This window comes from Carcharhinus amblyrhynchos, chromosome 6 (genome assembly GCF_965287045.1).
Source record: "Carcharhinus amblyrhynchos chromosome 6, sCarAmb.v2.hapA, whole genome shotgun sequence".
NCBI lineage: Eukaryota > Metazoa > Chordata > Chondrichthyes > Carcharhiniformes > Carcharhinidae > Carcharhinus > Carcharhinus amblyrhynchos.
This window is the reverse complement of record NC_137329.1, coordinates 11411215-11434972: the sequence shown is the minus strand read 5'-3', so window position 1 is coordinate 11434972 and position 23758 is coordinate 11411215. Positions and strand designations below refer to the sequence as shown.

The following is a 23758-nucleotide window of genomic DNA, read 5'->3' as shown; positions in this document are numbered from 1 at the left end:
TTTAGCTGATTTTTCAATGTCTTATGGGCCAGTAGTGATGTGCTGCCATTCTGTTTCTGCCCTTTCTTTTTAGTAGGAACGTTATTTCTAGGACTGATTCGATTCTCAAGTGCTAACAATTTTTTCGCAAGTCATACCCTTCTGCATTGCGAGTACATCACTCCAGTAGAGCAGTTACTCAGTAAATTTGGATCCAGGATTAGTGGGGGAAGTGAGGAGGAGTGAGGTGGCATATGATGAGAGCGATGCCAGCTGTATAAATCAAGACTGGTGCAATTAAGGAATTCTGGTGGCTTCTCAGTATCATTTTCTGCAAATTGCCAGTCTACAAAATGTTTTCACAAAGCATGTTAACTGTATAAATGTGCCAGTATTGTGGTACCATTAGTTGTCTAGTTATGATGAGTGCAATGCTAATTGCAAGTTGATAAACTGTTGGAACAAAGCAACTATTTTGGATTGGTTCAAATTGCCAATCCCTAAAATTTTACTTAATTTTCAGGAGTTGAAATGGATAAAATGCATCAATTAATAAAATTATTTTCCTGTTATGTTCCCATAAAATTGACGAGAAAGTGGTTGCTGCATGTCATTAATGATGTGCATGTGAACAGAGGCTTTGTTATTTCATTGGGGTGCAGTAACTGTTTTTAAATGCAATATTTTGTCGTCTGATAGAGTAAAGGTTATGTCATCGGGTTGGATCAGTCTGTTGCCAGTGTACAAAGCGGTGAATACTATAACTGCTGGAAACAGGAAATGAACACAGTTCACAGTCCATAGTCCGCAGGGCAGCATGGTAGCACAGTGGTTATCACTGCTGTTTCACAGCTCCAGGGACCTGGGTTCAATCCCCAGCTCAGGTCATTGCCTGTGTGGAGTTTGCACATTTTCCTCGTGTCTGCGTGGGTTTCCTCCTGGGTGCTCCGGTTTCCTCCCACAGTCCAAAGATGTGTGGGTTAAGTTGACTGGCCATGCTAAAATTGTCCCTTAGCATCCTGAGATGTGTAGGTTAGAGGGATTAGTAGGTAAAATACGTAGGGATATCGGGGTAGGGCCTGGGTGGGATTGTGGTCGGTGCAGACTTGATGGGCCAAAGGGCCTCTTTCTGCACTGTAGGGTTCTATGATTCTATGAAAATGACGGTCCCAGATTTTGCACTCCATAGTGAAGGAATGGCGATGCTTGCTTTTGGTGCCCTTCAGCTACCCACAGATTTTTCACAGGCTTTTGAGTGGACTTGGAGGTTGCTGTCCCATTTTAATAGCAAGTACTTATCACCTCACTGTTACCCCTATTGTAAGCTTTAGGCCATGATGTTTTGGCTCATCACCCTCAAACACTTTAAGAGCTGTCATTTCTTGTTCTGCTGCAGGTCAGTAAAACACACAGCTTTTTCAGCTTTTGACCAAAGGCCCTCTTGCTGACGAGCTTGGGTGATGAAAATGGTGTCATGTATTTACACACAAGTTTGTTCCACATTGGTGGTGAATTTGTCCCTCCAGGTTGGTGACATTTTTTATTCCTTCCAAAACAGCAAATTTTGACGTATTTCGCAATGATGTCAACTTCTGGATTATTTTTTCCTCTGTGATGCTGATGGTTCCGACAGTCCTGATTCTACTTCCAAGGACAGTAAGTACCTACATTTCAAATTTTGTATTTTTGAGTACAATGGTAAATTTTCTACAGCCTTAGTGGAAAAAGCACAGGGGAGCCAGAGGGTGGGGGATGCAGTGGAGTAAGCTGCATGATAATATGTTCTAAGAAAATGTCCTTTTTCCAATCTTTCTCCTCGCTCATACAGATGTGGATCCATCTATAAATATTAAGCATAAAACCTGTCCCCTTTGCAATGTACACTGCAATGCAAAAGAATACCTGAAATAAGGTAAGCATGCAGGTAGTAAAGAAGGCAAATGGCATGTTGGCCTTCATTGCGAGAGGTTTCAAGTACAGGAACAGGGATGTGTTGTTGCAATTATACAGGACCTTGGTGAGGCCACACCTAGAGTTTTCTGTGCAGTTTTGGTCTCCTTTTCTGAGGAAGGATGGCCTTGCTCTCAAGGGAGTACAGCGAAGGTTTACCAGGTTGATTCTGAAGATGGCAGAACTGATGTATGAGGGGAAATTGAGTAGGTTACGATTGTTTTCACGAGTTCAGACAAATGAGGGGATTTTGTAGAAACTTATAAAATTCTAATAGGACTAGACAGGGTAGATGCAAGGAGGATGCCCCCAATGGTGGGGGAGTCCAGAACCAGGGGTCGCAACCTGAGGATTTGGGGTAGACCGTTTAGGACAGAGGTGAGGAAACGTTTCTTCACCCAAAGAATGGTGAGCCTGTGAAATTCGTTACCAAGGAAGTAGTTGATGCCAAAACGTTGAATGTATTCAAGAGGCAGCTAGATATAGCGCCTGGAGTGAATGGGATCAAAGGTTATGGGGGGAAAAAGCAGGATTAGGCTGTTGAGTTGGACGATCAGCCATGATTGTGATGACTGGCAGAGCAGACTCGAAAGGCCAAATGGCCTCCTCTTGCTCCTATCTTCTATGTTGCAACGAAATATTAAAGTAAGCCCCATTTGCCTGTTTGGGTATATGTACAACATTCCACAGTACTGCAAGGGCAGGGGAGTTCAGCCAGCATGTGTCCCTCGGTCAAAGGCAGATTCTGAGTCAACATTTCAGCAGGTTTCATGGTAAATTCCATTGTCGAGTGTACAAATCCATTAGCAGTTTACAATGGGAGGGCGATGCTTGGCTGTAGACTAGAGGGCACAGCCTCAAGATAAGGGGGGTGGCAGTTTAGATCAGTTGAGGAGGAACTTCCTCACTCAAAGGGTGGTGAATCTCTGGAATTCTCTGTCCGTTGAAGTGGTGGAGGCTACCTCGCTGAATATATTTAAGTCACAGGTCGATAGGTTTCTGATAGACAAGGGAATTAAGGGTTATGGGGAGAAAGCGGGAAAGTGGAACTGATCCACTTCAGATGAGCCATGATCTTATTGAATGGCGGGGCAGGCTCGAAGGGCTAGATGGCCTACTCTTGCTCCTATTTCTTATGTTCTTTATGAATCACAAGTTTTGAATGATTTGCACCACTGTGCTCCTACCTGTGTGAAAATGGTAGCTACTCCCCCAGAGTTGCTGAAATTGCTGTCTTTGTGTGCTAATGTCAGTTGAATTCACTGCAGAAAGTTAGGATAATTAATCGCTAAAGTGTATTTTGAGTGTTCCTACAATGACATTCAATCCTTCTGTCTGAAAAATTAACAGTTTCAACAATGGAGCTTCATTTGTATGGATACTAAATGATTTGAGGATTTAAAAAAATGAATAACATTATTTCCCAGTTCTTTCTCCTTTTCCTCCTTTTGTCTCTCTTTTGGCCCCTGATTTGACTCAAATCCGTTCCTCAATGCTTAAGCAATTTCCTTAACCAAGGAGACTTATGGAAATAGTGCTGGTGGTGGGTCCTGTTATTCACAGATGTTCTGCATGCTCTCTTGGTATTGCCCACTTGCACTTCCAACAACTTGGAGGGCAAAAACCCAGCTGGAGACGGAGGGGAAACCGTTTCACTGTTGAGATGCCCCACTACAGCAATTTATTATCAGGGCCCATTAACTGGTAACTTTATCTCATTGCAACTTCGTGACTACTGCATACACACTGGCTGCTGTATCTGCCTGTAAATCCATGACTGTTTCACCATTGCCTGCCAAGTGCCTTTGGGATATCACAGATTTTTTTATAATTCAGTACTTTTACACTTTTTTTTTCTCTTGCTTGGTGTTGTCGTGCAGGTATTTGGATGCTGGTTGAATTGAGTTACAGTTTGACTAATGTGCGCGAGTGGCACAGTGCTTAGCACTGCTGCCTCGCAGAGCCAGGGACTCAGGTTCAATTCCTGGCTCGCGTCACAGTCTGTGTGGTGTTTGCACATTCACTCTGTGTCTGCATGAATTTCCTCTGGTGCTCCAGTTTCCTCCCACAGTCCGCAAGATGTGTTGGTAGGGTGCATTGGCCAGGCTAAATTCTCCCTCGTTGTACCTGAACAAGCGCTGGAGTGTGGTGACTAGGAGATTTTCACAGTAACTTAATTGCAATGTTAATGTAAGCCTACATGTGACTAATAAAATAAATAAACTTTTTCAGTCAACACATTATAAGATTCCGCCCCCTGTCTGAAACCTGGAAGGTGTTTCTGCAACTTCAATTCATTATTAGTCATGGTAACCATAGATTTCAGAAACATTAATAGGAAAAAGGCTGTATTTTGCAGAATGAGTACTAAATATGTTGTTCTTAATAGTGTGTATGTTTTTTTTTAAACAGTTAAACATCATCACATGTGCACTGGTGGGCTCTTATGCTGTAATTATTGCTGTCGGAGTATATGTCTACACCAGCCTGACTTACATAATTCTGAACATCATCAAAAGGGCAATACACTCAGATTTTGCAAAGGTGGAGAGCTATGCTCCTTTCCAGCGTAAAGGTAGGTATTCATGTTGAGGAAAGTTTCTCGGGGGTTGAAGAACAAATGAATGTGGTTCTGTTTGGGTAGGTATGGACACATTCAACGCCTCTTCCTAACTGGGCTTAGTAAATTCGGTCACTGTTTAATTTTTAAGTCTGTTTACGTTCATAAATGAAGACGTCAGTGCAGCGGCACAGTGGTTAGCACTGCTGCCTCACAGCGCCTGGGACCTGGGTTCAATTCCCAGCTTGTTTCACTGTCTGTGCAGAGTCTGCACATTCTCCTCGTGTCTGTGTGGGTTTCCTCTGGATGTTATGGTTTCCTCCCACAGTCCGAAAGACATGCTTGTTAGATACATTGGCCATTCTAAATTCTCTCTGTATCCAAGCAGGCGCTGGAGTGTGGCAACTGGGGGATTTTCATGGTAACTTCATTGCAGTGTACTTGTGACATTTTTATTATGTTATTTTAAATTCTGAAAATGCTGTTAATCTTTGCAATGTAACTTTGACAAGAGGAGTTTGCTTTAGTAGCTATATGCATGATTATAGGACAATGCATTTTTATCTTCAATGAATTGTATGAGCATAAATTGATACTGTCTTTTTTGTCCATATTATGAACCTCACTGATGCTTGTTATATTGATGTTTTAGTTTTAATTCTTTGTTCTCCAGATTTCATCCTGACATCTATATGGGCAATGTTGTTTATTGGTGGCATATCATTCCAGTTTATTTTGGAAAGAAATAGATCACCTTTTCCCCCCTGTCCGTATGACAAGTGGATGAGGAGCAGAAGCACGACGAATGGAGAACGCACACCTCTGTTGCGGCCACCTGAGATATGACCACTTACAGTATTTTGCTTCTGTTTGCATATTTACACTTCATTCCTATGTTAATTCTGGAGTTGTCTACACTAACTATTCTTCAGAATGGAGAACTGCATTGCCCTGGGGACTTTTGAATTTTTAATTCAGTCTCGAGTCTGTGGAAATGACCACTTTTAGAACTTGCATTTGGATTGATGTTCTCCTGTAACTTTGACCATTTTTATATCAAATTCAAGTGGCATTTGACTTGATACCAGTTTATATCAATTTGTTCATGCTGATCTCCTCAGTTTCATGCTATTTTGTGGTCTTTTAATAGAAGTGACCCTTGGCTGATATTTTACACATGACATTCAGTGGTGCAAACACCCGAATTGCTATAAATAAAAGCTGTGACATCTGACCATCAAAGGTGCAAATGCTCCAATCTGGAAAAAGCGGGGAAGAAAAGTTCTTTGTGCAACTTGTGAAAATGGCAATTAAAATTTCGGCAAGTTATATTTGTTGAATTTGAGGCATTAAGAGGAGTTCCCTAGCATGTATGGAGCATCTATAGAAGGGAAAATGATCGATAGAATGAGAAACTGCCATACAGCATGCATTAAAATTAACAAATAAAATCAGCACGTTGAAATACACTATAGAATGATTGTATAACAGGTTTAATCTTATTATAAAGTAAATAGCAAAATTAGTCGCCCATTTAAAAAAAATTGTTAAATGTTTTGAAAGCCTGAAGTAGTGACTGTACTGCGAAGATCTACTATCCTCAGACACTTCATTAGGTGCGTTGGCCGTGCTAAATTCTCCCTCAGTGCACCCGAACAGGCAACGACCGGAGTGTGGCGACTAGGGGATTTTCACAATAGCTTCATTGCAGTGTTAATGTAAGCCGACTTGTTACACTAATAAATAATTTAAACTTAATGAATAATTTTCAAACCATTATCCTCATGCTCCAGCATCAAAACTGAAAAAATTCACAATTCTGCCAATCTTATCCTTCAAATGTTCATATTTCCTTTTTTTTTAATTCCAAGCTTTTCAACAGAGTCCTCATTATTTGAAATGCTAAACCATTAAATAAAGGTAAAGGGATGGTTCTTTGATTTTTTTAACTAACATTAGCACAGTGTTACCAAAGTTTACACATTTATAATTTGTCTAACATCTATTTTTATATAGTTACCCTAAACGTAACAATTGTACTGAATAGAAATGCATCTTTTTCCAGTTTACATCTGAATTGTACAGTTTCACACTATCTTGTGGTCTTTTGTAGAATTGTAATACAAAATAACAATTGTATTTTCACTGGATTTAATTATGGTTGCTCAAAGTGCAAAAAGAAATCATGGGTAAAAGCAAATACTTTTTTAATGGCTGGTCTTGCACATCAGTACTTTCTCCGTCACTTTCAGATGTGTATAGCAGATGAGTGGTTACAGGTTCAATCTCTGCCCAGTGCTGACTTAATAGAAATGATGGTGCAGGAATAAGTTAGTTCATTACTATTGGATGATAGCTAGATTATTATTAATGGTTTCTGTTACTTCAGCAATATGTAACCTACTTGCTCAACCTGATCTTGTTCATGGCCATGATAAACTGATCTTGCACGTGGATGAGCAGCACAGTGATTAACAATGCTGCCTCACAGAGCCAGGGACCTGGATTCAATTCCCAGCTTGGGGGTCTGTGGAATCTGCACGTTCTCCCCATGTCTGCTGGTTTCCTCCGGGAGCTCAGGTTTCCTCCCACAGTCCAGAAGATATGCTGGTTAGGTGCATTGGGCATGCTAAATTCTCCCTCAGTGTGCACGAACAGGTGCCAGAGTGTGGCGACCAAGGAATTTTCACAGTAGCTTCATTGCAGTGTTAATGTAAGCCTAATCGTGACACTAATAAATAAACTCCACAACTTTAAGCTTTAAAACTTTTAAAGGCACTAATCAGTTCTGCCCAACCTTGTCAGTTTGGACTAGGTTGCAGTAGTGAAAGGGCAGGATTTAATCCACTGCATGACTCTGCTTTCTGTTTGAGATAGCTGAGATTTTTACATGTGTTTGAATGTAGAATGTGAAATGCTTGTTATCAGGGTTGGGGAAGAGATGAGTGTGGGAGATGAGGCAGAATTCATGCGCCGTGCGAGAATCTGCAGGTTCTGAGATTGACTTTCTCCTGTGTCCTGAGAAAATAATATTTGGTTGCCTAATAACTGAGACAAAATCTTCAGTTAACATTGATACCAGATGTGGATGTCAGGTTACTTCCTCTCAGTGTCCCCTCACTATGACAATGTTAATTTTCCCTTAATTTTGTTTGCACAAAATATAGAGAATGTTCTTCTGCACCTGGTTGTGTTTTCTTTTGGGATGTTTAAAGGTTGTGGAAATGAATTCCTTTACCTTTTAGAAATGATTTGTATTTTCTGAACCTTTTGTTGTTTGAAGTAATTTGTGTCATTTACTAAAACTGGTAAAGAACTCAAGTAACAAATCTTTGTGGACATTCTTCAAAGAACATGCAGAAGTAGGCCATTCTTGCCCTCCACCTTGTCCTACTATTTCATATAGGTTGTGGCTGATGTGTACCTTGACATTATGGATCCATCTTTGTTCTGTATCACCACATCAACTCCCCCCAAAAGATTATGTCTTTGGTTTTTTTGGTTTGTAGGTAGGTCTGTTATTGTGCCAATTGAAATGGCAATGGATTGATTCCATCTTGAACCTTTTCAGATGTTGATTCAGAACAACAGAATTGAAGTGATGTTTTTAACTGCATCACCACCATTTCTCATGGTCACTGTCCCATTGTAGTAGTCTCTTAGACAGGGATGCATGCACATCGTGCAGTCCAGACCGTCCAAGTTCCATTGAATGTTGGGGATGCACTCTAGAAATTGAATCAAAAATTGCGGCAGATGCATATTGGCCATTTGAGGTTCCTTTTTCAAACAAAATTAATGCATTAGGCGTTCTGCATCTGAAAAGCTAAACTAGCTTTTCCTTTCACTGGTTCTATCTGACTGCGTGTTCTGTTTTGATTCAAATTTCTGGAAGTTGGTTTCCAATGAAATGCACGCCAATTGGTGTAAAATTGTTAGCAATGTTTTATAGGCGAGCAATTGCACAAGTGAGTGGTAGAATAAACCATATCTTGATAAATGCAGTATTGCACACTTTCATTTGCAAATGATATTAAAATTTACCTTTGTACATTTGAAGGGAACTTTATGAATACAACATTGGCTGTATTTTGACTGTACAAATGAAACTAATGTAAAATTTCAAATATGGTAAACAGATGCGTACATTCATGTATGTTTCTGCAAGTTTGCTTTTATGTTTTCTAACTTGCCAAATAAGAGACTTTTTATTTTCTGTACAGAAATGTATTTAGCCTGAAGTGCAAGAGGTATTTTGTTGACTTGTAAATCATCTACTTTTAATTATTCAAATTAAAGTTTCTATTCATAATGAGTGCTAGTGTTTTAATCTGTAATTCTTCTTTTTGAAAACTAGATAACAAATTTATGCATATCCAGCTTTGTCTTACTGGGCCAGAATTTGCTGAATAAAGTATGATCATTGCACATTAGTGCAAATCTCCAAAACCTGCTAGCTGATGAAGAGGTACATCAGTTGCAAATTTCTAGAACTTGTGAGCTGATTTATGCCACTCCCACTATTTACTTGGCACCATCAGTCCTTGGCTACCCCATTACTGTAAGACCTTTCCATAATGTGCCCTAACTGCCACTTAAATTTGGGGCAAACTCTAGTAATGATCAGGGTAAGTACTGCTAATCAACCTCTATTGCCTAGAAAGTGAATAATTTAAAGAGTGGCTCAGTGTTATCACAGTATTTCTTTGGAGCAAAGATCATAGAATCCTTACAGTACAGAAATATGCCATTCAGCCCATTGAGTTTGCACCAACCACAAGGCCCTATCCACACAGCCCCATGCATTTACCTTTAACCCTGACCTAACGGGGCAATTTAGCATGGTTATCCACCTAACCTTGCACACCTTCCTTCCTTGTGGAAGGAAACCGGAGCACCCGAAGGAAACCCAGATCAGTGGATGACACAAACTGGGTTGACCCTGCTCAAATGTACAAACTCCACACAGTCATCCAATCTGGGAACCAAATTTGGGTCCCTGGTACTGAGGCAGCAATACTAACCACTGTGCCACCCATTCATTGTTAAGGCCTTTTAGACTGCTAATCGGATACAATGGCTTCCATACAAGTCGTGATGAAATTTCTTGATTCCAAAAACTATATTCTGGGCTTCCTTTGCCATGTAGCAAAATCTTGTTTATATTTGCAAACACCTCACTGTTTTAGAACCAGGAATTGTCAGCTGTAATTCTACTTAACCTTGGTAACTATTGTGTTTTTTTGAGCAGTTGTTTTTCAAAATGCACGTTCTCCCTCGCATGCTTTCATGTCCATATAGACTAAGGACCTGATGCTACAGCCTGCCACATGTGAAGGCACACAGCTGGAAACGACGACTCAGCTTTTGGTGAGTAAACTTGTTTTTACACAGCCTGCTCCATTATTTCCTTCGCTCATTTTCTAGGAGATTTTGATTTCACTGATTATATAAATTGACCTGTATTACAGAATGGCTGATTTGTTTTCTTTTACTATGAGTGCTCCTCCGGTCACAGTCAAGTTTAAAAAAAATTAAGGCATGGTCCGGAGTGCTTTTTATCAATTTAAAAATTAGCGTAGACTATTAGCAAAGATTTATAATACATTTCCAATGGCCAGCTTACTACACTTCATTTAATAGTGGAGTAATCATCTGAAAACTAATTCTTGGACTCAAGGTCTGGGTCTGAACTGTTTTCTTCTGACACTTTTTACTGGAAATGTCCTCATCGCCAGTACTATCTTTTATGGTTGTATGTTAATACTGTCGCTCAGCTCATGTGTACAGCAAATATAAATGGATGAAAAATGTTGCCACCAGGTGGGTTACTTAACCAGTTTGTAGAGATTGCTTGCTCACAGTCCAGGACAGAAGAGTGAGAACATCTCCTGAATGCCTCTGCTGATGTCACCACATAATCATGTGACGCACAACGCATTAGTTTGCAGTACATAACAGAAGAAAAAAATCCAAACCAATTTACAAAAACCCCTCCAAATAATTACGCATCTGATCACCATATTTAATGAAAAAATGTTTCACTATCTCCCTAATCCAACAATGTGTGGGTTAGATTGATTGTCCATGCTAAATAGTATCCCTTTAGTGTCCTGTAGGTTAGCGGGATTAGTAGGGTATATGTGTGTGGTTGTGGGGATAGGGCCTGAGATGGGACTGTTGTTAGTGTAGACCTGATGGGCCAAATGGCCTTCTGCACTGTTAAGGTTTCTATGATAAACTGTAGTCGAAACTTCTACAAAGGGCAACAGTTCACTGACACCGTTCTTTAGTGATTTGTAATTATTTCTTCGTTACCTATCACATAACCTACCCATGAGGATAGAATCTAATCCTGGATGTGTTCAGGGAAAAGGCTACAACAATCCCTTGTGTACAGACAAATCTGTGCCTGAACTCATTCTCAAGGAACTTATCACAGAAGTTTTATATATAGACGAGAGCATGTACTTGGGGAGGGGGTTCACTGATTATTTTAATGCACTGGAATAATTTTAATACATATTAAAGTTAAATCGCTGTGCTAAGGTAATTTTCAACCAATATGCAATCTAGCCAAAATGAATTTCGGTGTGGATTATAAAGTGACATTGAACTTTCATTGCTTGGAAGAACACAACCATTTTTTTTTGCAGTTTGTGCTTTCAAAAGTTGTGTTCTAAGTTCAGACAAGTCTGGAATTACATTATAAAAATTGACATCTGTTGTAAAATCCATATATATATAATTAAACTTGTTTAAAGGTTATTCGGTAATGCTGCACAAACTAGTCCATATTTATTGTAATGACACCAAAACATGTCTTTCACTAATGGCTTCCAGACATGGCAAAATTCAACACAGTTGTTTTGTTTTACAAAAATGTAAGATCTAACTGTATGATGAGCAGCTGCCCAGTTATGATAATATTGAGACACTGGTTCTAAATGACACACATGATCCACCTGTTTCATCAAAGTTTCCTGCACTTGGACCTGTCTTTGTCATCCACCAATTTAAGTCAATCCTTCAATTCCATTACATATTTAATTATGTATTATTTTACAGGATGTGGACATTGCTGACCTGGTCAGCATTTGTTGCTCATCCCTAATTACCCTTGAACTAAGTGACTTGCCATTTTGTTTCAGAGGGCATTCATCCAAATACACTATTTACTTTTTAATTCTAACAAACAATTTAAAGGAACTCTGCTGTATTTATTTTAAAAATAGTAATTTTACTCTTTTTTTTTAAACCTTCAGCCTTGAGCAGGGTCAACCCAGTTTGTGTCATCAACTGATCTGATATGATTTATTATTGTCACATGTATTAGTATGCAGTGAAAAGTATTGTTTCTTGAATGCTGTAAAGACAAAGCATGGTATACATGGAGGAGAGGTTGCAGAATGTAGTGTTGCAGTCATAGCTAGGGTGTAGAGAAAAACCAACTTAATACAAGGTAGGTCCTTTCAAAAGTCATTGTTAGAGAGTTTGAAAGAGTTGGAATAAAGTTTTAGAAGCACAGAACGAGAGTAAAGATATAAATAGAATTAGAGGGTATGCTGGGCTCAGCTCAAAAGGTCACCACCGTCTGGTGCCATCTTGGATGACCACACTGCATTGCACAATGCTTTAACTTCAGCTCCATGCAATAGCTATTGCACAGAATGATTTAAATGCTCGACTTCTGTGTAGCCATAATGTATTTTCATTTCTTAGAAATGAAAGCACAGTGCTATGATTTGGAGAAATAATAGGGTACTGTTTCAGACTGCAAGTGAGATGATGCTCAAGAGATGCATGCCATGAAGCTGAAATAATTTTAAATGAATTCTATCCACTGAGAATAGGTTGCTCCACAGGTATAGGCCAGTTCCAGCTATTTCTTTATTTTTATAATTTGCTGGTGCGTTTGAACGAAATATGCAATTTGGGCAACAATGGGTAAAATAGATGGAATGCGATCATTAAAGGGGCCTTAAGGAAATAAAGGGATAGTATATGGGATGTTGGGCTGTCTCTCTTCAGAGAATGACTGCAACAGATACAATTTGCAATACAGTACATTGAGCATGATTTGTAGATTTAATTTTGGGGAATAGGAACATGATTTTATTTTTAAATTGCTTTTTATTGCACCACCTTTTTCACCCACCCAACACAAATTAAAATCCAGTGTAAATTGAGGAAAGAATCTCTTTACTTTTTGCAAAGATCACTCAAAGTACGTGACTAGTCATCCCAGCTCCAGTCTCTGCTCCTAGCACAAACTCCATAATAAAAAAGAGAGACATGGCTGAACTCCCATATCAAATGCATATTGCTATCCTATCCCCATATCCCTTGATATCCATCGTACTGTCAAGAAAAGCTGTTGGTCTCAATATGAATAGTAGCACTAAATTAGCAATCTGTCATAAAATCCATAAGAATTATAGAAAATGGAAATTGATTCACCTTGTTCAACAATCTGATAACTAAGCTATGTAGAGTGGAACTGTGGTTAGCACTGCTGCCTCAATAGTTTCAGGGACCTGGGTTTGATTCCTGACTCGGGTCACTGTCTGTGTGAAGTTTGCATATCCTTCCTGTGTCTGTGTGGGTTTTCCCTAGGTGCACTGGTCGCATCCCACATTCCAAAGATGTGTGGGTTAGGTTGATTGGCTGTGCTACATTGCCCATAGTATCCTGGGATGTGTACGGTAACTAATTTCGTAACAACACCAGGTTAAAGTCCAACAGGTTTATTTGGTGCACAACCTTTCATCAAGCGAGTGCCACTGATGAAGGAACAGTGCTCCGAAAGCTCATGCTACCAAATAAACCTGTTGGACTTTAACCTGGTGTTGTGAGACTACTTACTGTACCTACCTCAGTCCAACGCTGGCAACTCCACATCTTGGGATGTGTAGGTTAGAGGGATTTGTGGGATAAATGTGTGGGGTTGTGGGGATAGGGTCAGGTGGGATTGTTATCAGTGCAGACTCGATGGGCTCAATGGCCGCCTTCTGAACTGTGAGGTTTATGATTTCTAGAGCAGATTAGAGGCCCGTTAACTGACAATGTGTTCTATTCTAACCCAAGTGTGTTTCGTTCTGATATGTGCTGACCACGTTTGGTTCCATTCTCAGGTATTCTTCTTGCCTACCCATCTCACTCTCATTCAAACTAACTACACTTTACATTCAAAATATGCATTGCAGGAAACTAAAATTCAGGAAGTATGACTTAGAAGTGCAATGATTATTGTAATTAACCAGTGCAGAAAAAATAAACTTTTTTTGAAAAAGGGAGCTTTTCATTGATTTAGTTAGAATATTCTAAAATATAAACTTTACAATCAAAGAGTGAGACTTCCTGATATCAAACTGTACAGGAACCAACTCTGGCAGTACAGCATCATAAATTTGCAATTAGCACTCAAAAAAATGTGCCAAGTCTCCCACATGCAAAGGGAAAAAAAATGAACTTGCCTAAAAAAATGTTTTAGTTTTATGATCAGTACTTGTGTTGAATTTTGCTATGTCTGGAAGCCATTAGTGAATGATATATTTTACTGTCATTACAATAGATGTAAACTAGTTGGTGCAGCATTCCAGAATAATCTTTAAACAAGTATTAATTATGCATGGATTTTACAATAGATGTCAATTTTTATAATATGATTTCAGACTTGTCTCTAATGTTTCCCATTACTACTGATTTTGAAAGAATGCTAATGTTGTTTTCATACCATCCATAGCAATGGTCAGCCACATGACATGCTGTACAACAGCACATTTGATTCATGATCTCCCATTGTCCCTGACCTTTCCAATGTCTGACACCTTTGAACATTATTTCCTTCTCCAAATTTCTCTTTACAGGGCGGTGAGGTGGTTAGCACTGCTGCCTCACAGCACTGAGTTCAATGGGTCACTGCAGAGTCTGCATGGATCTCCTTGTGTGCACAAGGGTTTCTTCTGGGTGCACCAATCCCCTCCCACAGTCCGAAAGTTGTGCAGGCTAGGTGAATTGGCCATGCTAAATTCTCCACTGTACCCGAACAGGCACCAGAATGTGGTGACGAGGGGATTTTTGCAGTGTTAATATAAGCCTACTTGTGACACACACAAGTTAAGTAGAACTATTTCCATGTCACAGTTCTCTAGTTCCATTCAAGCTAACCTTTGAATATATTGAAATGTTTTATTGAAATTTGCCTGCACAATAATCCCATCTGCAGAACTTCAATTAATTTTATTAATTTTTATTTCATTCTTAAAGTTACAAAGCCAAGGTGGGCTGAACGAGCCTGAATCCATCTCCTTGTTTGTTTCAAAAACCAAATTGAAATTGAATCCAATTCATGGTCCCTACAAGAGGGACATAAGATCCAAACTGACAAGAAAAGGCATTGCACCTGATCTTGCTCTGAGTCAAACTTTGATCATTTTTATCTTATTTTGCAAAATATATACTTTATTCATATGAAATCTGAAAGACATTACAAAACAGCTCTTTTTTTATAACAGCAAAGTGCAATAATATTCATATTTTCTCCAGGAATTGAGATGCACTCTGAGGTGATTCAGTTCAATAATAAGAGCAAGACCAACATTTTCAATCTCTTCATTTTTTCCTTATCTAAGGAAAGATATATTGGCATTGGAGGCAGTACAGAAAAGGTTCACGAGGTTGATCCTGGGTATGGAGGGATTTCGTTCTGAGGAACAGTTAAGTAGGTTGGACCTGTATTCATTAGAAGAAAGCGGCACAGTAGCATAGTGATTAGTACCTCTGCTTCATTAGCGCCAGGGACCCGGGTTCAATTCCCGGCTTGGGTTACTGTCTTGTGTGGAGTTTGCACATTCTCTCCATGTCTACATGGGTTTCTTCTGGGTTCTCCAGTTTCCTCTCACATTCTGAAAGACATGCTGCTTAGGTGCGTTGACCCGAACAGGCGCCGGAGTGTGGCGACTAGGGGAATTTCACAGTAACTTCATTGCAGTGTTAATGTAAGCCTTACTTGTGACTGTTAAATAAACTTTATAAACTTTAAGAATGAGACGCAACCTTATTTAGACATAGGATTCCCAGGGAGCTTAACAGGGTAAATACTGAGAGGTTGTTTCCTCTTGTGGGACAGTCTAGGACCAGATGGCAAGACCTCAGAGTAAAGGTCACTTACTTGAGGCTAGAATTTCTTTTCTGAGGTTATTGCATCCTTCTTCCTCACTGGGATATATCTTTTTGTTGTGAGTCATGAAATATTTCCATAAATGCCTACTATTACTTACCAACAGTCTTTACTGCTAAACTTTTTCTCAGTCCACTCCAGACAACTCTACCTTCATTCCTTTGTAATTACCCTTATTTGAACTTAGCGCAGTTGTTTCTGATCCAAGTTTCTCACGTAGAATGCTAAATTCTACCATATTATGGTCACTGTTTCCTAGGTGATCTTTTACTCAGATTCTTCATTAAACATGCCTCATTACACATTTCCAGATCCAAAATAGCCTGATCACTGGTTGAGTCCACAAAATATTGTTCAAGGATACTGGCTGGAATACACTCCATGAATTCTTCCTCATGGCTCCCTCTACCAATTTACTTTTCATGTGGGTTGGGAAAATTAATGTCACCCATGATTAATGTACTGTCTTCAACATCCCTTGATTACATGCCCTCAATATCCCCTGATTTATTCTTTATCCTACAGAATAGCTATTATTAGTGGCTGTTAAGAAATGGGGAAAATTAAGATTCAAATACAAAGTAAAATGGAGTTGATCTGAGGCAGATGGCTGGAGAAATGCTAAGATGTGGTGAACAAGTAGTTTACATAGGTGCCTACAGGAAACAGTGGAGTTAGAGGTGTTAACTACAAAGTAGAAAGATGAGGAAATTGATATGTACCTGCCTAAAACTGACTCCATAAGGTGAACAATATAGTATAATTGTAGAACATTAATTAAGGGGAAGGAAGTAAAACAGCTAACATTAGAACTGCAGCTGCTGCAGTTCTAATATTAGCTATTTCACTTCCTTCCCCTTAGTTAATTCTACAACTGCAGCTGCTGCAGTTCTAATCTCCTGAAAGAATAGCCATTTTCTGTCTTCATTGAACCTAAAGACTATTGTCTGGACATGGCCAACTTAACCTAGTCATTAATCTAGTAATTATTTGTTAGATTTAACTCAGAGTTACTTAATTTTGAATGTTGTTTGGGAAAAGGCTTGACTTGTAGTTCAGTTAAATGTAGGTAGTTTGGAAAACAAGGGATAGTTTTGTGTTTATTGTGTATATAGTCATTAATACACTTAAATGTCTATCTTGTGTGCGTTTTTTAAGTTAATAAATATTATTTGTTAATTGTTCACACAATGACTAGACTGCTTCCTCCCTGGGTTATACATAGTTCTCCTACTGTGTTTAAGGTCCAAATAGAACCATGGATCAGGAATCTGGTATCAGACAGATGAGTAACTGCCATCCAAGGGAGTTGCTTCAGAGTGAACTGCATCTTGGTGCTGGGCATGTTGGCCTGGAAGAGAATGTTGCTGTTGGATTACCTTTTCCTTTGACTTTGGAGGGTAGTGTGAAGGCATTGCTGGTGATATTTCTCAAGTGCCTGCTCTAAGTTGTCCAAGTCTCTGAATCCACAGAATCCATATGGGTGAAGGTAAGAAATAATAAAAGGAAGAAGACACTGTTGGTAATAGTCAATAGGCTCTCTTACAAACCATGCTGATATTAAATGTGAGTGTAACCCAAAACTAAGAGTAAATTGGTACACCGGTTCAAAGTATACTTAATGGACAACAGGAACGTTTTTAAGGATGTCTTCAAAACATACCTGAAGATCAGGCATTCCTACTTAGTTATGGGATTCCTTCACTTGCTCACTTGCAACTGACCAAAATGGGGAAAAAAGTTTATTTGGAAAGGCATTGAGAGCCTTCATCAGGAACACACTGAAGCAAAGCTGAGGCATCAGACAAAGCACACAAACCTTTAAATAACTAATCTGCCTCACCCTTCAAACGTCACATACTCCACATAAGGCAAAGGCTGCACATTGGACAGAATTCTCTGCCCTCCAGAACTAAAGAAGTGTGAAAGCAACTCGCCTTCAATTACAAGAGACTGCCTAAGATATGCATTTGAAACACATTGTAAGCAATTGTTTCATTGTGCTGTTCACCTTGTCAACTTTAACTATGTTTAGATCTGAAGGGTTGACTGTCCATTATTTCACAATTTGAGAGTTGTGTTATAATTTATAAAACCACAGATATAGTAACACAACAGTTGGAGCTAGTCTTCTGTATTGTAAAATCAAAATAAATCCTTGAGCAAGGACAACTGTGTTGGGTGATTTGCTTCTGTTGACTGATCCAGACTGATTAGAAGTTGCTTTACAATGTGGAACAATTAATAACAGTTCTGTTTCATGTGTTAAGCTACAGATCAGAAACTGCAAGATATATTACGAAGCCAGACTACACCTGAACAATTTTCTATTTTGCCATCAATGCAAGGATAAGATGTTTCACTCCAGGTGCAATTCTACTAACAAACTGGGAAGCTTTTATCAAAACATACTTTATTTAACAATGCAGTTTAACCATAACAAATGAATTAGCTTAGCTTTTAACTTGCACAGTTCTTAAACCTGACAAGATACAAGTCTTAACTGCTAATCTATCGCCATGAGTATCAATTTAAACAATATTCCTCTTATGGACTTAAACCTCTTTAAAATTGTTAGCAAAGCACAAGCATACTTGTGGTGACTTGCGTTATCAACCTAGGGCCCTGAGGCCTTTACAGAGAGAGAGAGAGAGAGACTGCTTTCGTCTGGCAGCAACTTCCATTGTTTGTAAAATGAAACTGAAAGCAGTATTTCTTTGCTGCAAGCAAAGCTACAAAGAAGGAAGGGTCGAGAGCATTAAGTTTTTAGGTGTCTAGATCACCAACAGTCTATCCTGGTCCCTGCATGTCAACATTATAGTTAAGAAAGCCCACCAATGCCTCTACTTTCTCAAAGACTAAGGAAATTTGGCATATCATCTATGACGCTCTCCAACTTTTACAGATGCACCATAGAAAGCATTCTTTCTGGTTGTACCACAGCTTGGTATGGCTCTTCTTCTGCCCAAGACCGCAAGGAGCTACAAAAGGCTGTGAATGTAGCCAATTCATCACGCAAGGCAGTGTCCCATTCATTGACTCTGTCTACACATCCCGCTGCCTCAGAAAAGTAGCCAGCTTAATTCAGGACCCCACGTGCCCTGGATGTTCTCTCTGCCGCTTTCTTCCTTTGAGAAAAAAGATACAAAAATCTGACGTCACATACCAACTTACTCAAGAACAGCTGCTTCTCTGCTACTGCCAGACTTTTGAATGGACTTGCCTTGCATTAAGTTGGTTTTTTTTCTCTACACCCTAGCTATGATTGTAACATTACGTTCTGTGCACTCTCATTTCCTTCTCTTTGAACGGTGTGCTTTGTCTGTATAGTGTACAAGAAAAAGTACTTTTCACTAAGTTAATACATATGACAATAATAAATAAAATCAATGTTTCTCCCTTTAACTGCATGACTCAGTCTCTGTCAATCAACCTAATCAGAATGCTACTCTGAAACCCCAGGAGGTACCAAAGTACATACAAATACCTTGGTGATTCCACATCTAAAATGAGTACTTAACTTGTTCTCCCACCTACTAATTTAAAGGTTTTCCTGGACAAATTGGCACTCTGAAAAATAGGTCTGAATTCTAAACACACCTTTATAAGCAATATCTCAACATGTTGCCTAAAGGCACAGTATCTTCATATATAGTTCTGTTGGCAAATATCACAAGGCACTGCAGATAGGGAGCAAGGTCAATCAAGAGTAACCATTAAACGTGCTTTATGGACATGAAGCGCTAATGTTGTGTTTATAGGCACTTTTTTTCCCATTGGGATTAATGATAAGTTGTCACTGATCCCAGTTTTTAAAAATCTCTACATTGCAGTAAAAACAAAATGGTGAAGTGGTGTATAGAGGTCTGCTGCATGGGTTTTCCAATGAATAGAAAATTGTGGGAATCTGCCTTGAATTCAATAAAGTGCAGACGTAACATGTGGAAATTGAAAATAGGATGATGTATTTGTGAACAAAACAACTTACTGACAGGATTGAACAGAGAGAATATATATTTCATGAAAGGATGCAAGTATTAGAATGTCGTGGAGTGTGGTAAAAATTCAATCAATACGTTCAATGCACTTACAACAAGACTCGTGGCGGAAAAAAGGTTTTTTTTTCGGAATGTTTTGCTTAAATAGCATTAATAAACTGTTGTTATGTATAGCAGTTAATAGTTAGTGGTTATTTAGAAATGAGTTAAAATATGGGATAGAGTGCCTGAGCTGAATAATATTATTCTTATGGAATAAGAATCAATGTGCCCTAAAACGCAACAGCTTCATTTGCCATTTCAGTTTTAGAGTTAAAATGCATTTCTGTCTAGCGCCTTCCTCTTCTACGCGACAGCCAAAGTCGAATGATATTGAAACTTGATTTTTTTGGAGGAAAAAGAAACCTGACATGAAAAGTAGCTCGAGGTTTCATTTCACCATTCCCCGTTCCTTTTCTTCCATCTGCAGTCATTTGTCGTTTGGGCAGTGTCAGCCTGAGCCACCAGGCGGAGTCGTGGACCAGAACCAGTCAGCTTTCAATCAACCATTGTCACTCCAGATCACTGGTGCTGCAGCATGTTTGATCTTATGGTCAAGCATTTTTTAAGTTTTAGACCTTGTATCAAGCCATGAGAAGGCAAACTCATCATTTCTCCATTAAAGGAAAATTATGATGTGGGACTTTTTTTTGTAGGTGCCTAATGGGTTTTGCTTTAAATGTCAGACCTGTTCAAATCAGTGCATGTTGCTCTCAGGGGGATCATGTTAAATATCTGAAAAAAATACTATTTATATTTAGAAAAGAGAACTGTATAGTGTGCTGTATTGCATAGTAGCCGTCTTACCTATGTAAAAGACGTCTGTGATCTTGATTTTTTTTAAAAAAAGGAAAGGGCAGGGAGAGACCAATGAAGGTGTACTTAAGTCTTGATACCTATTTAATAAATTAACAGGGAGAGGAGCCCAGACACATTCAGGGTTAAGAATGAACGCCTTACGTCAGCAGGGGGAAAACACAGGAGAATTGCGGGAGAAACTTGTCGATTTTTAATAAACTCCCAAGCTCGGCGCAGCCTGGAAACCTGTGGCGAGATGATCGGATCTCTGATGCCGTTTCCATAGCATCCACCGACCCGAGAAAGAGCCTGGTGACGGTGAGGGATTTGCTGAAATCCTGTTCAAATCCCAGAGAAAGTTGGCGCTACACCCACACACCCTCTGGTCCCATTGCACTCTGCTTTGCGCACTGCCGCTGTCCAAGGTGCTGAAAGAGCTAGCAGCCACGACAACCCGTCTAAACTCCCCCCCACAATAATCGATGATGCCAGCTAAGTCTCTGCTTGTGATTGAGAGAAAAGTCATGCCAATGTATAGACTTTATTAGCCGAGATCTACATCTGAGGATTTTCGATTTAAAAAAGAAATTACAGCAGCATTGCATTTCTGAAGCAGAATTCTCCAAACATCATGGCTGTTTCCAAATCTTCAGTGGTTGGGTGCGGGCGGCCAAATAAGACTTTCTCATTTCCTCTTTGAACTTCGAATCGCAGCAGCATATCAGTTCTTATGTAGGAGTCGCACGCTCCTCTGTAGCTCGAGAGCACCACATCGCTCCACCGAATTAATTCTAATGAACAATCATTATCTCTAGAATGAGACTTTCATAAGAGAATACACCTTGAGCGCCTTCTGAACGGGTATGAATACTGTTAAGGAACGGGTTTTTGCTCCGAGCAAAGAGGGGCTCAAAAATTTTGCCGGGAAATCTCTTGGCCACCTGTACAGGTAAGGCAACTAACAATATTTGCCAATCTGTTGTTCATTTTTTTAAATAAAGGTATTAATATCATTGTGCAAGAGGGTTTCTGTTTTTTGGGGAATCGTTTAATGTGAATATTGTTAAGTATGTAATTATTAAGACGGTAGAATAATCAGAAATCCTATTGATCCAATTCATGCCACATAGATGTACATGTCTGACATCGTACCACCCAACACTCTCGCTCTCTCCTCTTCCTCCTACTTAACCATTTAGCTTTTCTCATCTAATAGGACTCATATAGTCAGTTAAACATGGCTGCTTACAATTTTGTTCCATTAAATCAGGATTGCTGCCATGTCTATCATGAGCGGTTACAATGCTAAACGTGTTTTCTTTTAGATTTGCCAAGAAGGAACTGTGGCAATTGAAAGTTTTTTCTTTGAAAAAATCGGCTTTTATGGCATTACATTCCTGATGTGAAGTTTCTGTGTCTGCTCTCCTCCACCTTAGGAATCAGCCAGGAAACCTGTAAATAAGTAATATCAGAAGGAATGTCTGTTTCTGCATTTGGAGAGTTTTTTTTGTGTACAGTGATCCACCGGGCTGCATACATATCGAGCTGTTTAGTAACATATTCACCGCTCTGCCCTTCCAGCTAAACGACAATTATATAATGTTATATTATTAAAATAATCAAGGATTATTTTAATGTAGACTTTCGTGGCATAACAAGTCAAAGCTTTCCATAAAACAACTAAAGTTAATTCAGCACACATACCTAATTCGATGTATAGAGTGTGCATAAATACAGCGACTTGGATGCATTCATGATTAAAATAAATATTGGTTGAATGAATGTGCGCATTTAAAACACTGCTGTCCTAAATTGGCTTACTAATCGATTATTGCCACTTTTTTTTGCTTTATAGTTTTTTTCGCACTCACCAACATCTAATGTTATGTTTTAATACATATTTCGCTATACTTTGGCCAGTAAGTAAATTGTTGGACAATAACTTAGATACTCAAATAGGACTTGTATTGTTAGATGGGCTAACACTTCTACTCACTACAGTTAAACAGAGCAACAGCTTTGGATGTTAACATTTTCATTTGGTTTTTTTCCGTCATAAATATTAGTTACATTTTAACCAGGAATATTATTCCCTCCATAATGAAACAAAAATAGATCAGAGTTTACACATTTGACTTTGCTCTTCGTGTTATTATCAAGATCTATTTTATTCCAGATGGGGTTTTAATCAGTAAACTATGTTTCCATTCTGGCAACGCTATCTCATGCTTACCATTCACCAAAGGAAGGCATTTGATAAATAAATATCCCAAAAGCACATATGCAGTGCGCACTGAAATACACATAAGCTTCTCATTGTTATGTGGACATCTATTTTAAAAAAACAATCCCAGTAGTAACTGGAAATACCTATCCTCATTCATATATAGCTTGTTTTCTGGACTTACGCCTGACCATATATTACACCGACATATTGCAGGCGAAGATTTTATTACTTCCCGCCTTGATGTATATTTAAGGATATCTAGCGGCAATAAAATAATGATAATATAAGAGCATCTAATGTCAATGCACCTCTTCTGCGGATTGCAAAGGCGTAAAGGTAGCAGAACAGAGGGATGTGTGTTTATTTAATGTTACAAATGTTAGACGCAAGCGGTAGTGAGGAATTTAAAAGAAGATTTCTATTCGGGCGATTGTGTTTATCTCCCCCCACCCCCCCTGCTGCAGAGTTCTAGAAAAGAGGCAACAGCCTGGTGAAAACATCGAGTTGACGGAAGATGGAAGGGTGCAGAATGTCCGGCCGAACAAGCCGCCGCTCTGCGATTGTACCTGCTTTGGGCTACCTCGCAGGTACATCATCGCCATCATGAGTGGCCTGGGCTTCTGTATCTCCTTCGGGATCAGGTGTAACCTTGGCGTAGCCATCGTGGACATGGTGAACAACAGCACCATCCATCACGGGAACACAATCGTCAAGAAGGTGAGGAAGGCACGCCTTTGCTCTCGTATCTAAAACCTCCACGGAATTCATCTAAATCCCCCAAACTAAATCCTTCCGCAATCTTCTCTCTCTAGTCTGGTCAATTTGGTCCCAGATTTGTGAAAAACAAAGTATTGGAGAAAAAGGTTTAATAGCGTAATCCTCATGGCTTGTGTTTTTAATTTGTTTTCTTTCTAAGAAAAGCAGGGTAAATTTAGAACATGCCAACACGATTATAACTGGGCCCAATTTAGCCCTCCCCGTTCGCCCCTTACAATAAACTGAACGGATCCCAAATCATTGAATAA

The 23758-nt window shown here is 39.2% G+C and overlaps 2 protein-coding genes across 2 annotated transcripts in view; both read left to right on the top strand.

Moving 5' to 3' along the window:
• LOC145343699 (transmembrane 7 superfamily member 3-like) overlaps positions 1–8801 on the top strand; it is a 37497-nt gene extending 28696 nt beyond the window's left edge. Inside the window, exons 10-12 of the mRNA XM_080189900.1 lie at positions 1538–1635; positions 4342–4504; positions 5163–8801. Coding sequence (XP_080046026.1) covers positions 1538–1635; positions 4342–4504; positions 5163–5335 — 434 coding nt within the window. The 3' untranslated portion in view covers positions 5336–8801. The remainder of the gene's footprint in view (positions 1–1537; positions 1636–4341; positions 4505–5162) is intronic.
• A 12163-nt stretch (positions 8802–20964) lies between these two features.
• Positions 20965–23758, top strand: part of slc17a6a (solute carrier family 17 member 6a) — a 62649-nt gene continuing 59855 nt past the window's right edge. Inside the window, exons 1-2 of the mRNA XM_080191536.1 lie at positions 20965–21455; positions 23198–23450. Of these exons, the coding sequence (XP_080047662.1) occupies positions 21370–21455; positions 23198–23450 (339 nt within the window). The 5' untranslated portion in view covers positions 20965–21369. The remainder of the gene's footprint in view (positions 21456–23197; positions 23451–23758) is intronic.